At 28.1% G+C, this 17,381-nt stretch overlaps 1 protein-coding gene across 9 annotated transcripts in view; it reads right to left on the reverse strand.

Annotated features, from left to right (window-relative positions):
- Positions 1 to 1,093: 1,093 nt before the first annotated feature.
- The window catches only part of LOC129958324 (LIM domain and actin-binding protein 1-like), a 98,949-nt gene continuing 82,661 nt past the window's right edge, over positions 1,094 to 17,381 (reverse strand). For 8 of the 9 annotated variants that reach the window (XM_056070731.1, XM_056070732.1, XM_056070729.1 and 5 more), the window contains 5 exons: positions 16,575 to 16,692; positions 14,353 to 14,695; positions 13,435 to 14,222; positions 8,731 to 8,867; positions 1,094 to 4,265 (listed from right to left, as the gene is read on the reverse strand). In XM_056070731.1, the coding sequence (XP_055926706.1) occupies positions 4,043 to 4,265; positions 8,731 to 8,867; positions 13,435 to 14,222; positions 14,353 to 14,695; positions 16,575 to 16,692 (1,609 nt within the window). In that variant the 3' untranslated portion in view covers positions 1,094 to 4,042. Of the gene's footprint in view, positions 4,266 to 8,730; positions 8,868 to 10,440; positions 11,791 to 13,434; positions 14,223 to 14,352; positions 14,696 to 16,574; positions 16,693 to 17,381 lie in introns of those variants that run through there. The other variant, XM_056070730.1, reaches the window with a different exon arrangement.

The following is a 17,381-nucleotide window of genomic DNA, read 5'->3' on the forward strand; positions in this document are numbered from 1 at the left end:
CCACGAATTTCTCAACGAAAAAAAAAAAAAATGCTCTTTAAAATACCGTCTGCAATTCGAATTTATTTTCCTTATTTCGAAATTGAAATTAAACATTGCAAACAAAAATTTGTTTTCTTTAGTTAAATGCGACAGTAAGGAAATAATTTTAAAAGAATTTAAGTTTACTCAAATGCTTGTACAATGCCTTCAATAAAAAAATTGACCTCAATTTTTCACTTATTGAATAATTTTATTCATGATATATGTCTGCCTATCACTTAATTTGAAGTTTCATTGCAAAGTTTTTATGCTCAAATTACAGTTTTTGTATTAAAATTACTTATTTCTTGAATTTAAAAATTAGCAAATTTAAATTACAGTTATTAATACCTTATTTATTGAATTTTTTTAAATTTAATTATTTGATATTTATTGATATTTTATATGACACTTTATTTGAATTTCGTTTCTGTTTCCCCTTGAAATTCATATCACAAAATGGCACTCGGAAAAGTATTAACATTACAATTACATACATTATTCAGTGAATAATTAAGGAAAATGATTACATTACTCAATAGTATAATTTCAGTAAAAGTAATTACATTCAGTGAAATCTCCTCCCTCTATTTGTGGCAGAAATCGAGGGGGGAAAAATAAATAAAAACCAATTATTTTAACTTTATTGATAGTAAAAGAAGAGTTGGTCAGCGATTTGTCTAAAAAATATCCATAAGAGTCAAACATTTTGTAAAAATTATAAAGATCCACATTTCTTTTCAGAATTATAAAATAATTAAATATAAAACTTGCAGTTGGTATTTAATACTAGAATAATGTTCCGAAATTAATAAAACAATACTTGATTTCAATAAGTTCGATTGTACGGTCATTATAGTTAAATATAAGCACAGAATTAATTCATTCACAATAACAGAAAATATGGAGGGAACAGGGTCCTTTAATGTTACGGGGATCCTAAGCAGTAACCTGTTTAGTAATCCGATCCTGTACCATTGCATGATGGAAAGACAATTCTCGAACGAGATGCAATCAAGAATTGGAAGGAAAGGAAAGTAGAAGGGGAATAAAATCAAGAAAAACAACTAAGTCTTTTATAAATACAATTTTAATTCAAACGAAACACTTTAATGCAGGTTTCTTGACACAAACTTTAGCAACAACATCAGTCAGTTGGTGTTCATTTTGAGTTCACACATATTAGTAACAAATAACTACCAGATACCATGTTTTTACTTTTGGCCTCTTTTCAGATAATTGAATACAAATACAGGATACAAAATATATTCATAATTTACATTTATTAATAATTTTACAAAAAAAAAAAAAAAAAAAAAGGAAGAGGAACATAATCTCCTATACAGACACTCCATAAGTGTTTTATCTATAAAGAAACCACCCCTAACCTTGCATTTTAAAACAAGTTTAACACTTAGATAATACAAAAAAAATGACTATCCATAACTGAGTGTCCATAAGTAGGTGATATTTTATAATGGAACATACTGATTCTACAAAGAGGAAGACAGAAAACCAGATTATCACATAATCACAAAAGCACCTGTCATGATAATTCAAAGGAGACAACAAACTATAATTTCTAAATACAGGTTACTCTTAATTTCAAGCTTGTTATAATTTAACACAACAGTACACAGTAAGACTAGGATATTTCTTTTATAACATTTAAGTTAACAAAAGGTCCAGGGGATCTTAATGTCAAAAATCTTACAATTAATGCACATAATTTAGAAAAATCACTGCTGTTTCATACAATATAACAAATCTTTTAATGAGCCTTCTAATAGATTAAGGGCATCACTAAAAGTTTGAATAATGAATGGCGTCTGCTGACATAAAGATATATCCATATAAACTAATTTTCTTGATATAAACACTGATTTCTGATATTAAGTGCAAAGGAGGGAAGAATATCATTAGTGATACAATTGCTTTCCAACAAAATTTATTATAAATAGCTAATAAATACTGTTTACGCGACGTTACTTCAACACAAGCATAAATCTCTTATATTCTAATAAAAATGATTCGAACAAGTTTCTAATCTTGAAAAAATTGTTAAATTCTATTCCTTTTCTTTTGATAGAGCTTTCCAATTTATTTAAATACCATTTCTGCATTGTGAAAACTAATTTCAAACATCGATATATATAGTAAATGTTAAAATTCAAAGATTTTTTCAGTTAAGATCCAGATACAATAGTTCGTGTTGCTGAAAATTATATATGCATGAAGTTATTTTATCTTCAAGCTTTTAAATATTCTGGATTATTGATTAGAATAAATATGTATGAAGAATAGGAAGGGGGAAAGAAAACATTTGAGGGCAAAAATTACTAGTAATATGCAAGTAAAATCTTGCCTTTTACAGTAACTCTTTGGCATACAATAGGCAGAACAAATTTAAAAAATAACGAAGTCTACACAAATATACACCTGTACAATACACGTCATAAATGGAAGATGTTTTTAGTAACGCAACTGTAATTTTAAAAGAGTATTCTTTTGTGCTCACCAATTCATTAACAAATCCTAAAACATAGAAAACAAAACACTCACACTCCACAAGAATATAACCAATAGAAAAACGAGTCGTTTCTTTTTAAGTATTTGAAATAAATTTAGCATTGGGGATTTTAATAGTTGTCATCGCTGAATTACAGTATTAAATGCAGACGTAGCAACGTTCACATTCATTCAGAGAGCTATAAACACATTCAGTTCTATCATCATATTTAAATCTAAAGATTTACGGTAACTAAAAATTCGTATCTTACAATTTGAGTAACTTTTTAACATTTTCACAAATTGGTATAAAATTTATCACCATTAAACTTGTATAGCAAGTTTTATTTGTTCGATACAATTTCAGAGAGATTTTAGTAAATGAAAGCGAAAAATTTCGCATAAATTATTTTCCAAAAAGGAGTTTATTTCAAAAACAGAGTGTCAGCACTGCTGGTAACTTAAATAAAACATGCACCCAAAGGCATATTTCAGTGTCTTTTAAAATTAATACTACAATGAACAGTATCATACTTGTATATTTTCAGTCACACGAATTGTTTTCATATTATAAGAAAAAGACCGCAACAGAGTTGTTAGCACCCATACAAGCAACAAACATTTTAATTTGTTTAGTTGATTTACAATTTTTGATTATAGCAACTATGCATCAACTCAAAAACGCTTGGAAGGTTTAATGAGAAATCAATACGTTTTGAAATGAATTTTAACTCAAATTCCAAAAATTTTCAAAAATTTTATGTAAGTTTATTTGCAGTCCTATTAATTTTTTCTGATATAGCTTTAAACGTCTTTGAAAAATGCAACTTAAATTGAAATGAATGCATCAAGCACCATGAGTCTTTCGTACCCAAAGACAATACACGCACACATACACACACAACATACACACACATATTAAAAATCATAGAAAAAGGGCACAAAATTAATGCCATGCAGTTATAAAAATCGTAAAAATTAAGCTGTACAAAGCACACAAAAAATTTAAGTACAATATTAGCAACAAGGTGTGCATGTTTTTAAGATTAAGATATGGGATTATAGTGATGCAGGGCTTTCTGCAACAGTTTCCATATCACATCAACAGACAATTTTACAGTAAGTGAAATTACAAATTAACTAGAATATGTGTTTGATTTTGTCGTAACACAAAATATAGCATAATATAAAGAAATTCACAGCAAAAAATGACTGCCATGGATCCAGCATGCAATAATTTACAATGCTAAATGAATTAAAAAAAATTATAATCGATTTAAAAGGAAACATAAAATACATCTAAAACATTTAATTGCACTAATAATGACAAAAATTTGTAGCATTCAAAAGGAAAGCGAAGTTTTCATGCAGATTAAAGCTAAAAACCACAATAAAACAGCAGTATAAAACATTTTCAAGCACAAATGCTTGCTACTGTTTCTCACAAATTAGGTTATGATCTTTATATGACAAATAATTGCTTAAATACAATTTAGTATGTTTGTGCATCAATTTACACTGTCTGCTCCAAGCACTTCACATCACCATTTGAAAGTTCATTATCATCATTTTCTTGCATGTCTCGTGGAACAGGTGTGTTATTACAACTGCGATTCCATTTTTCTTTATGCTGTTCACGACCGAAACCTTCATCATAATTTCCTCTTGATATAAAAAGTTGTTTAAAATGTGGAGTACAATACAGATTTCTTCCACTCTTTGTGTAGTTTTCTAACCTAAGAAGTCAAAATACACTTTAATTGAAAAAACAAATAAATCTAAATAAATAATAATGCAAAACTATTTGATACCCAATAAATTCAACAAGATTTTAAAGACCTTTAAAATATGAAACATTTTGAAATTGTTGTCCCATAAACTTGACTCTACACACCACTATACTGAAAAGCCAAGTAGAAGCTAAAATTAATTAACAGATATTTGTTATGGAAAATTCATTCCATTTATATGAGATTTGAATTTCCATGCGAAATGCTGGAAACGGAGCAAATTTGAAAGAAACAGATATTCAACAAGAGATTAAAAATATTATTTTAGAATGCTTTACAGAAAAAAAATGGGCATTAGGGTATTAAATTAGAATAGTAGTAAAATGTTACAAACAATAACGACAGAGACGGGCTTCTTTCAGTGGTGTAACGACAGTAAGTAAAGCCCGTGAGTATAACATGACCCCCCCCCCTTCCTTGTCATCATCAGCGGCTTAACAAGTGTAAATGCTGAGGCGGCGGCAGAGATTTGCCGAACGGGAAGGCAAGACAAAGCCGACAGGGGGGCAAGCACAATATCTCTCATTCGGTTTCAAAATAACTCATAATATTATACATTTAATTAAAGAAAATCAAGTATTATTTAACTTCTTTTTATTCAGATGCTGATCCTTTCTTTCATTGTTAAATGTTAAAACATTACAAAAGAATTTGTAAAAAAAATATTCTCAATTTCTTTTAATGACCATCAAAAAATTGTCGACATTTGAGTATTTCTTTATGAGACTGTTGAGATTTTATTTCTCTGAGATCTAAAATTAGAAAAAATATGTTATATTCCTTTCTAGATTGTAGTATATAGATAGAAACACAGATTACGCCAGAATGACGAGTCAAGCTAAATGAACAAATGTATGCTCTTATTTTATATCAGAAGCTATATAAAATAAATGTTCAAAGAAAAAGTTTTATAAAAGAAACTTTTTTAGAAATCTAAAATAATAAACATTCGATGCTTTTCCCAAAAATCGATTTTTCAGCGTAGTTTCTCCCTACTTAAAATATTTGCAGCAACGAGCAGGAATTCAGATATATATCGAATCCGAAGATTTTAGTGCGCAACAAAAATACAACAAATTACATTTAATACAACAAAAAAATTTACTATAGTTCTGACACGATCAATATAGAATGCGGAAAAGATACAATGATGTCGGAAAAGATACAATGATGTCGTTTTTTAAGAATACTGGGGAAAATATTTTGTAAATATATGTACAAACTTACTATTTTATGTAAGATATGAAAAATATTCCCATGAAAAATGGACTGATTAAACATTAGATCCCCCATGTATTTATTTTTCAATATATATTTAAGTTTAAAAAACCAGTGGATTTTATTAAGAAATAATTAGATCTTGAATATGAATTCTCCTATCTTCATTTTTAGGCATGCGTTCTTATGGTTAAGAACTTTTTTAATTCAAAATTATTGCAAGCTAATATTTTCCTCCCCAAAAGTGAGTTTTATCCCCTCAATTGCATGCATTGGTTTTTCTTAATCCTTTCTATACAATGACGAGTCTGCTTCGCTATGGAATTACTAAATTTTTAACTTTAAATCTGCAATTAAAGGAAAGTATTAAGTAATTTAAAATGCAAAAATCACTTGAAAACGCATCATTATCTCAAATGCCCTTATATTATTCTAAGGATTAAAATAACAATAATTATCCCAAATAAGATCTGCTATCTAATTAGGAAGTTAAGTAAATTCGTATGTCAAGAGATTAATGTGTTATATACGAATATTCTATGAATAACAATTTTAATCATCCTTTTATCAAGACATATTTATATAAAGTCTATTAAAAATTTAGAAACATCTGAAATCATATAGTTTTTATTGCGAATAGTAATTGAAAGAAAAAAAAAAGTTAAGTTCCCCGATTACATAGTCATAATATTGAATGCAGAGTTTGAATAATTTAGGAAGTATTTAGCAAATTTAGTGCATACTTGGTTAAACACTTTTAGTGTAGCTAAATGGCTACGATACCACAAATATTTTTTTTTTTTTTTGTCGTCAGTTGCAGTCGATAATACTTATTTAGTGTAATAATTGTAGCTTGATAAATTAGATTGCGAAAGAAAACAGATATTTTACTGTAAATAAACTTAATTTGCAATTGTACAATTTACTTACTTCCGTAATTTATAATGAAGCCCGATAATTTCGCTACAGTAAAGTAACTTTTTTAGCATGCATATGCACAACCGTGTCAAAAGAGTGTTTGATTAAATTTAATTTAACCATTAACTAGATTTCAGTCAGGCAATTCTCATAGTGAAATGAATACAATAAATTTACCGATTCGTTACCGAAGAAGTAACAATTAGATGAATAAGACGGCGATTAACTTTAGAACTTGAATTTGAATGATGAATTATGGAAAACAACTCTATCGTCCTATTTATGATATTTATTTATGCCCTATTATAATATGAAAGCTTCAAATTCTCTAATAATTCCACTGGCAGGTAATCGAAATGCTCGATGAAAATAATTGTTTTCCCATAATCTATGATAAAATCTTAGCCGAAGGAAAAAAGATAAACGTGACGTCTTATTCACTTGCCAGCTTATTGCTTATTCCTCTAAATATAATATAAAGTATATGCTGAATGAATATTTAACATTTAAATCAGATGACTAAGAATTTGGACTTAACGTCATCGACATTCATCGTATTGAAGTCTGGGTCGACCGATCAAAATTTTTTGGCAAAATGCGACATATTTTATGTTTTATTCACATGTCACCTTGTCGGTTATATTGCCAAAAGTAGTGAAAATTAAAAGCTTGATCTGCAGGTATAGTCTTTGACATTAATCACATTCAGTTCACAGTCGGACGCTTTAAAATTGGCGGCAGAATGCGATATCTTATTCAGTCGGATATATTGCCAAAACCAGTGCGAATTATAAGTTAAATGAACATCATTTCAAACAAATGTCTGAAAATCTGCAGACTTAACGTCTTCGACGCTCACTGTATTGAGTTCATAGTCGGTCAATCAAAAATTGCCAATAAAATGAGCCTATCTCCTTGTCGATATCTTATTCACTTGTTAGCTTGTCGGTTAAATGTTATAAGTAGTATAAATTATAAACTGAATGAACGATATTTGAATCAGATGTCTGAAAATCTGCGAACTTAACATCTTAGATATCCATTGCATTCAGTTCTTAGTCGGTCTATTAAAATTGTACAAAATACATCATATTATTGACCTACCACTCTATAGATTATTTTGCCAAATATAGTCATAACACTTTAATCGTTACTTGGATATTTCGACTGTTTACATTATATTAACTTCAAGGCTATTTTTAAATAATCATATTCAATAATGCGCACATCTCTACAACCATCCTGAAGTGGTAAACACTTTTACCGACGAAACTCTGAATCTCTCGCCGACGGGGGGGGGGGAGAGCAAGACACTGCCTCCCTGCTACCGCCGCCTCTGTGTAAATGGCAACTGCCCTATTGGAATAAGATATTGTACTTTATCTCCATGATGTTATTCAATATTCTGACAGTTGGACAATATCGTAACAATAGTGAGCATTTTATGCTCACTCTCCCACATTTTTTATTTCTCACCATATTTGACTTCAAAAGGTGGCATAAAAACATTAAAGTTTCGTATCCACGGCATTCCCCAATACTTGAAGCCCAGAGCATCTACACTCCCATATCCCGCCAAAAGCTTCTATATCACTGCAAGAAATCCATGCGCCATTGTTTAACATGTAATTGATAGATCTTAATTTATAAACGGAAAAATACAACTTATTTCTAATACAATAATTAGTTCCTTTATGTCTTTAATTAGGATTGCATTTGTACTTAATTATACACTTTAAAATAAATTTAAATGATAAAAAAATTTATATTACACGAATGCATTTAATTCACATTCAAGTATTCTCACTTTATTCATTCTTTTTAAATTTAAAGACTACAACAAAGTTATAATTGATGGCAGTTAACACACACATAATATATAAGATGGTGTCAACAAATTAACTGGATGATAAAAGAGGCAAATTTCGCCACGGTGAGATATATTTTGAACAATGCAATGATAACGTAAATTAAAGTCTTAATTATCTGAAGCAAGCAGGGTTAAAAAAGAGTAGCATATTTAGCTTGATAATTTCACATTAAATTATTTTATAATTAAAATAAGTAACCAAGTTCTCAAAGAAAAAATTTCAAAGACATTATTTTAGTAATTTCAAATATTTAATTCAAAAATGAGAAATATTAAAATTATAGATGCATTGTTAATATTATGAAAGGAACGTCAGGAGAAAATAGTTCCAAATTTTCCAACAAAACCCTTTACAGCTGATATAAAACCTCAAATAAAACAAAAATAATGAAGTAAAGAACGAACCTGAGCATACAACTACAATGTGCACAACGGAAACAATTTTTATGAATTCGCATTCCACTAGTTTCCATCTTTTCCATTGGGTATACTTTCTTGCCACAAATGCTACATGTGTCAGTATTAACTGCTGCCTGTTCTTGCTATATAGAATAAATCTTTAAATTAATCTCGTTATTTCAATCTGTAAACAATATAAGTACATGTATTCTAAAATATGAATTTCTTACTTCCAGTTACATGAGATAATAAGACACAACAAAAAATATTTACTTACGTGTAATTAGCTCTTGAAATACAAACAGCCATGAGAAAATCAGTAATTAGCTGATTTTAAAAAAAAGTTGGAAACTAATATGCAAATTATTTTGTAGGAAAGCAAAAACATTTCGACCATTATTAAATTTATAAAAAAAAATACATATGTAAGAAATTTTTGAATTACTTTTTCTCTAAATAAATTTTTTCAGACAAGTAATTCTGGAATATTACTATAACATCAAAAATCAAAAAAGTATGTCTGCTAACTTAAACATGTTGAGTTTATAAAAGCATAAAAATTATTAGTTGGTGTCAATTTTATCATTTGAACATTTGATCACTTTTTCTTGTGCATTACTGTTCAACAATCGTAGTGTATTTATTGACCACGACATAAATTTAGATGGTTCCTGAAAACATTAACATAATCATATTCTACTGGATCTTAATATGAAAAAAAGTAAGGTTTTTCCAATTACAATTAAGACAATAAATAATAAAACTTTGTTATAAGTCAAGAAATAAAAGAGTAGTAATTTTACTGCATCTATACCATGAGAAAATTTACTTTAAATACCGTTAATATAAGAAATAACAAAACATTATATAAGGAAAAAAAAAAATTTTTTTTTTGGATATGTACATAATGGCTAAGAATTCTTGCTTTATACAGTATGTTCAAAACTCAATCTTATAAATTGCTGATTACAAAAAATTCTATTTGAATTTATTCTAATTCTGAATAAGAAACACATTTTTAAAAAAATCTAATGTTATATTTAATGATGCAACAGTTCTAGATTTTATAAATATTATTAATTAAAAAGAAGGATAAATCTTTTTGTTTTGATCAATTAAATACACACTAGAATAAAGTATGCCATTGTGAAAGAATGTGTTTTTTTTTTTAAAAAATAAGCTATAGCCAGTCAGAATTAATCATATATATAAAAGATCAAAATTTCTGTCGCCAAATAAGTACGATCTTTTATGATCTACTGACAATCTGATGACAAATTAATTTACAATGTTTTTACAACTTATGTAAAATATTTTTTTCAGCTGAGATGATGGAAATATTTCAATATCTATATTCATTGACAGTTATGCTTTTGAGTAATCATCTATTATTCCAGGCTGTATAGGTGCTTCGTATTTCTTGCCTTTTTTTTACTCATAAAATAATCATGAACAGTCCTATATTTGTAATCTCATGCATGAAATAAAAATCAAGTGAACACTTCTAAGATAAACATGTACTTCCAAGAACAATTATCTAATTTTTTTCTTCTTTAAACCTCAGATTTCCTCGCATCATGATATACGATTTTCTTTAGTAATTTTTTTTTAAAAACTCAGTTGAAATTCATTTTATTTTTAAATTTTCCATAAATAGTCTTTCATATAAAAACAAAACATTTTCATAATAGACAAACAAAAAGGGAAGGGCACAGATAACAGAAAAGGTAAACTAAATTTTATTTTTTGCCACAATAAATTTTACATGATTTCAAAACAAACTTAATCTTAACACTTTTGAATGTCTAGAAAAGATAATCAAGATAATACTTAAGAATCAATATACATAACTTGCGTATTTTGAAAAACATACAGCATCATTTATAGGAAAATACACACACATAAATATATACACTCATATAAATCGATGGAAAAAAAAATTAAGTAATTAAATTTATCATAAGGTTTCAAACACTTTCAGCTTATAAAATGTTTTCTTAAACTTTCTAAGACAAAGACATTTTTTTTGAGTGATACATTTTCCACATATTTTTTTTTCAATTTTTATATAACACGTAGAAAAATTTCTAGCACTTTAGAGATATGCTGTTGATAATAATTTTAGGGTTTTTAAATTTTTTAATTAAGGCACATAAAAAAAAAGAGTTTATCAAAAACCCTTACTTAGCAAATTTGTAACTTTTAAGTGTACCTTGCAGCAATAAAAAAAAGTCTTAGTTAAAAATTTCCTTTTCAAGAAATCAACAATTAAAAATACTTCATGAAAGCATACAGGATGACAATTATCTTACTCAAATACAGGCATGTAAATACAATACAGTAGATTTTCCTATTACAAGCTATCAGCAAGAATAAGACTACGAAAGTAGCATTTTCACAAGTGTTTACTGATAATTAGCACCTGTTTATATAATTTGAAGCATTTCATAATTTTTTTTTCCACATCAATTTCCACAACTCAGAATGAACAAAAGAAAGTCAATATTTCAAAGCCACGAAAAATTATTAAAAACTCTAGATAAAAATTCATTAGTCTTCTAATATTTTAAAATCATGAAAATTAAACAACAATTATATTGACCGTAATTCTATTTAAACAATTAACGACGGAAATGATGAAAAGCAAGAAAAGATATTTAATCGTCGCGATTTTTAAAAAAATATTTTATAAAAGAAAAAAAATTGCTGCATTTTACCGATGCACTGTATAACTACTATAAATTTATACAGTACATAAAAAAAACTATACAAAAGTGAATAAATCTAGTGAAAGTTCAATATGCACACACACACAGAGCAACTTCACAACAGCAGAGGATGAATAAAATTTTCAAATTAATATTTGTGATACTACTTAAATAAAAACTAAGAAAATCCTGGCTTCAGTATAAAAGTATACAATTTGCTGAACTCATAGGAATCATAAGAATGAAGTCAATGTATTGAAAAGCTTCACTTGAATTTGTATCTGATGTTACAAGATACATTCCACTGGTTCTTCACAGAAGCACATCAGTCACATCTAGCATTATTTCCTGGTAATTACTAGAGACAAAAATAATCATTAATGAAAATCTTCTCAGAAAAAAAATGTTTTAGTAGGCTGCATGCAAACTTCACTCTTCATATTCCAATGCACTTGCAGGTGCAATTTCCTTTTTCATGCAAATTAGTAGACTCATTCCATGCAATTAATGTCACAGTATATTCCTCTCTTAGCAACTTATAGCCAAAAATAAATCAAGAGAGACTTGCTGTAGAAAACAAAATTTGAACAACTGGCAATACACTTTGTACAAGGCAAAACTTATATTAACTGGTGGAAATCCATTTTGTAGTAATTAAGTTGCAAGAAAGACCAAAAACTCTGAATCAATGCACAAAACAATGGATTAAATGAATCTGCATTAGTACTCATTATAGCAACTAGGATGTGAAACAAAGCAAGAACAGAAGCAACACATGTAAACTAAATGCTTCAATTTTTTTTAAATGCATCAACATGTACAAAGAGCCTCTTCCAAATATACATTTCTATGCATTTAAGTTGAAACAAGAGAATAAGTAAATTAGCCAAAGAAAAAAAGATCCTAGTAAATATGTTGAATTATAATAATAATTAAAAAAACCAAATTAACTCCAAAATAAAATATATTTCAATTCCCTTCTTGAATAGGAAGTCAAAATAATTGCAAAATTGTACATAATTTGAAGAATAGATTAGAAGCTTAAAAGTTAATATGCTAATTTGAAGAAATGCCAATTCCTTCTACTGACATGTTTAGTTAGCATAGGTTTCCAAAATAATAGCTGCAGGACTAACAAAAAACTTCATTTAATGGAGCTTAAACTTCAGAAATTAATTAATGTATTAAATTAAAACGAACGTAACTGTAAGAAAACTAAAATGATTTTTTTTGTTAAGAGAAAACCAACAGGAAATAAATAATAATAATAAAAAAGAAATGGATACTTAATTGCAGAGTTACATTTAAAAAAATCTGAACAAAACAAAACAAAATTCATGCACTTCATTCACATGCCAGTAGAATTAAGATTCTTGTGTAATGAAATAAATACATAAGAAGAGAAATCACATAATTGAACATTTTAATGCAAACCAAATTATTTTTTTTAAAAAAAGGGGCAATGAAAAAAGTCTGAATTAAATTACCAATAATATTTCTCAAAAAAAAAAAATTAACACCAGAATTCTATATAAATCCGATATTTCATCAAATTTCAATAAATTTTTGGCAATTATTCCAGGAAAAGTAATCTTTAAAATAATTATGAATTTTTCAGCAGTTTAATTTTTTATCCAGTGTTTGCAGTATAAAGTTAGGAGAAGAATACATGATGTATAAGAAATAATTTTGAGCTATAACCTTTTCTCCAAAAATTGGGACATAACCTAATAAAATTGAAACAAATATAATTTGGTATCGCTTAAATAAATTTTTAAAAAATTTATTTTAGCTATCGAATTTTCCAAACAACATTTGGAAATATTCTACTCCTTTTTCTTAAAGCATGTAGATTTATAGTGAAATATCCTTTAAAAATAATAGTTTCAAATTACAGCATTAATATGTGAAATATTTAATAAATTTCTAACATAATAATCAGAAATTAATCATCTTGCATGCAGAATTTTAATTTGCTAAATATTCAAGAATCAATACTTACAATAAATCTATTAACTTTGGGTTTTGGTTTTTCTACTGGTTTTAAAGTATCTTCTTTGATAGCTTCAAACTTGGCTCGTAGTGTTTTTGTGGTATCTACTTGAGGGAGGAAATCTTCCTCTTCATCTTCTTCATTTTTTTTATTATTAAGTTCAGTGTCCCAGTTTTCAAATTTTGCTTTCAGACTCTTGGCTTTATCTGCTTCAACAACGATATCATCATCAACTTTATAGCTTGAACGAACTATATTGGGGTCCCTCTCTGGTTCAGGCGATGAGTCATGGGATTCATCAACTTTGGTATATTCGCGAGGAGGAGTGATGCGCTTTAATGGTTTTGGACCTGCAGGAACCGTTGGAGTTTCCTTCTCCAGCGCCTTAAATTTATCCAACATTCTACGTGCTGTATCAGTTGATGGAATATCATCAATGACATCAACAGCACGGACAACATTTGGATCAACAGGGATATCCCTTTCTGGAGTATCTTCTTTAGCAGGTTCCCTAGGAGGTGTAATCTGAAATCTTTTCCTCTCTTTGGGAGCATCTGAATAGTTTTCAAAAAATTTAAACCGTTGAGATACATCTGTTGTGTCAACAGGAATTTCTTCTTTTTCAGTTGGCTCACTGCATTTAACCACATCAGTATCTTTGATAGGCGAATGAAGAATTGTATTTTTCTCATGAAGAGGCGATTTGTTTGGAGATCTTGAAGCCACAGGAGTTACAGCAGTTGATTTTACAGTTGCATCCATTTGCTTAAACAACTTCTTAGCATCATTAGCAATACCTTAAAGAAAATATATTTAAATTGTACAGAGTATTTTATTATATAAAAAATTATTATAATATATTAAAACATTTAACTTTAATATAAAATTTTATCATTTTTAAATAGTGCCAATTAAATTTATTAGTACCTGGCTCAGTAAAAACACTTAAGTCTTCTTCTTTCTCCTTTCGAACCTTTTCCAGATTTTCTTCTTCAACTTCACTAACAAGTTCTCCCTTTTCAAACTTTTCCTTCAGCCGAGTGGCTTTTACTTCACGTCCAATATCCACAGGGTCTGGTCGAGCAACAACTGGCTTATCTTGACAAGCTTTTTCATACACTGCTTTCATCGATTCTGACCTTCCCAGACATATACGTTGCCTCAACTTGTTCAATTCTTCTTTTTTTTCTTCAATTTTTTCTTCCTTCGTAGCAGCAACAGAGCCTGTCTCCCACTGAGATTTTAAACTAGACATTCCACTAAAAACGACCTGTAAATTGAAATCAAAATAATTATAATAAAGAAGTAGATTTAAACATAATACAAAAATACAAGAAATTAAATAAAAAGCAATTATAATATAATGCATTAAGAAACAGTTGATGCAGTTAATGATTTTCTGCAGACAATATCTTTTCACAGTAAAATTATAATTACTTGAAACTTTATATAACTTTTATGAAAATTTTCAATTCGCCTTTCCACAAACAATAGTTTTATAGATAAGAATTATTCAATTTTTTTTAACGTAATATTTTTTTATACTGACAGCATTTCAAAGATACACAGAAAATTAAAGTTTTTCCTCAAAATTATTATCCAATACATTTAATTAAGCTTTGAATAATTTCATAGGTCCTATATATTCTAAAGAGAGAGTGGGGGGGGGCTTAAAATGTCTAAAATTAGTTTCAATATTAATTATAATAATTTTTTTGATATTGTATAAAGCATAAAAGTTTAAATAACGAGACTAATTAGTTTTGCAATTCTTACACATTCTGTATATACATTAACTTTTAGAATATTTGAAAAAGAATTTTCAAAAACTTGGCACAGTGACCCAATTATCCCATTACACGATACTCTCGGGGGATCTCGGATACCATCTTCTTATAAATTATAAACAATAAGCTTCGGATAAGAGTAGAAACCATTAATACGAATTAAACCTAAATTATTTTACTACAATTATTCTTATAAATATAACAAGAAACTAAATGTTTTTCAGATTCCTTAAATATGACAAGTTTACTTCAGGGATATATTACATTTTAATAGCTTTTAATAAAATTGTTTTCCCTTTCAAACGGTGCACTTATAATTCTCTGTAGAGTCAAACAAACTGCAATCTGCATTGGCCCATTTGCCAGAAAACGGACTAGGATACGAACTTGCATCAGCGCCAAACTTTCACAAATTATACATTTATATCCAAGTTCTTTGAAAAAACATTATACACACCAACACTGAGTTATCCTAGTATGAGTTCTTTTTATCTAAATTATCATCATCAGTAAAAGATATTTCAAATTCGACTGCAGGTCTCTCTCTCTCTCATATATAAAAAATGGTCCTTCAAATAATAAACCATAAGACCATATTGTTTACTGACTTCCCATCCAACATTTGCTTAAAATTTATCACTTTGCCTTTTCAGTAGAACTTTTTCTGATGCGAAGGATCTGAAAAGGTATTTAAATATAATTGAAGTAAATGAATTCAGTAAATTACACCTCTACTGTGGCAGTATAGCTTGTTTAGTTAGCGCCATGACCCTGGTAGAATAATATGGCGGACGATCCTAATACGAGAAAGAGAAGAAAGTCGTTTGAAATAGAAATAGAAATGAGTATTAGCAGAATGCGTACCCATAATAATTACGGCTATAAGCCTAACATAGAAAAAGACTATTTATGCATAAGTCAGAAATTATAAGAAAACAGTAAATAATATTTTCCACAATAACAATCACACCTCTCTTGTCAAAGGTTTGATAATAACTCAGGCAAATTCTCCAGTTCCTCACTAAGTGCAATAGGTATCGGGGGTTCCCTATCATTAATAATTTGCTGTACATATAGCATGACATTACCCTGTATGACGTCATTACCCCGGTCTCCCATACACATGTGTCAGTGTCAAAGAATTGGTTAAGTATTTAGTACTTCATGTGACTTCTTATATAAAGTTCGAGATTTTCTTGAAAAACAATTTGACATTAAGTTTCATATAAAGAATGTCATAAAAATGACAAAACAAAAAATGAATATATATTTGAAAATATTTTAGTTATTATAAAATGAAAGAAGCATAAAATAAGATAAAATGAATTAAGCTATAAAAATATAGAAAATGCATTTAAAAACCTTTTCTTTGTGCTTGCTTGACTTGATAACAGTGGGATCTTCACTACATTCCTCATCATTGTCAGATTCAGATAATTCACCATTTTCATTATCGCCACCAGAAACTGCCGACTGATACCTGCAATTAAAAGAATTTCGTGTTTAAAAAATGAATGTATTCTATTCTATTCTATTATCCAGTATCTATTCTATTAATCACTGATATCACCATAATTATCTATACTCACTCACCTCACACAAACATAAAAAAAATGTAGTTCAATGAATGTTAATATCATTTTTTTAAAAATCAGTGATTTTCTTAAAAGAATAAAGAGCAACATTATAAATTCAGATTGCATAGCAGTTTAGAACATTACAAATAGGAAATTCCTTGAAAATACTTAATATTTCGCGAATTCGGATAATTAAAAAAAATTCTTTTGGTAAATTCTAATTAAATTAAATTACAAATTCAATCAATAGCTATTGGACTCTTGATTTTATATTAGTAATATTTCTGCTTGTTTTTGAGATAACAATTTCAAAAAGCATATTAATTCAAACAGACCATATTTTTATTGTATTAAAGCATAATGTGAAGGTAAATGTCGAATTAAAAACCTCTATTCACCATTTTTGCTTTGAAGGAAGTATCATGAACAATATTTACATCATTGTTTGTTAATTATTATTTATTATGCAGCTGTTATTCTTATTTCGTAATAAAAATAAACAATATATTTATAGAATTAAATGCCTCTAAACAGTTTGAAAAAAGGAAAAGAAGAAGTATAAAATGATGCCAGATTTTTAAATTGAAGACCT

This window comes from Argiope bruennichi, chromosome X1 (assembly GCF_947563725.1).
Source record: "Argiope bruennichi chromosome X1, qqArgBrue1.1, whole genome shotgun sequence".
Lineage (NCBI taxonomy): Eukaryota > Metazoa > Arthropoda > Arachnida > Araneae > Araneidae > Argiope > Argiope bruennichi.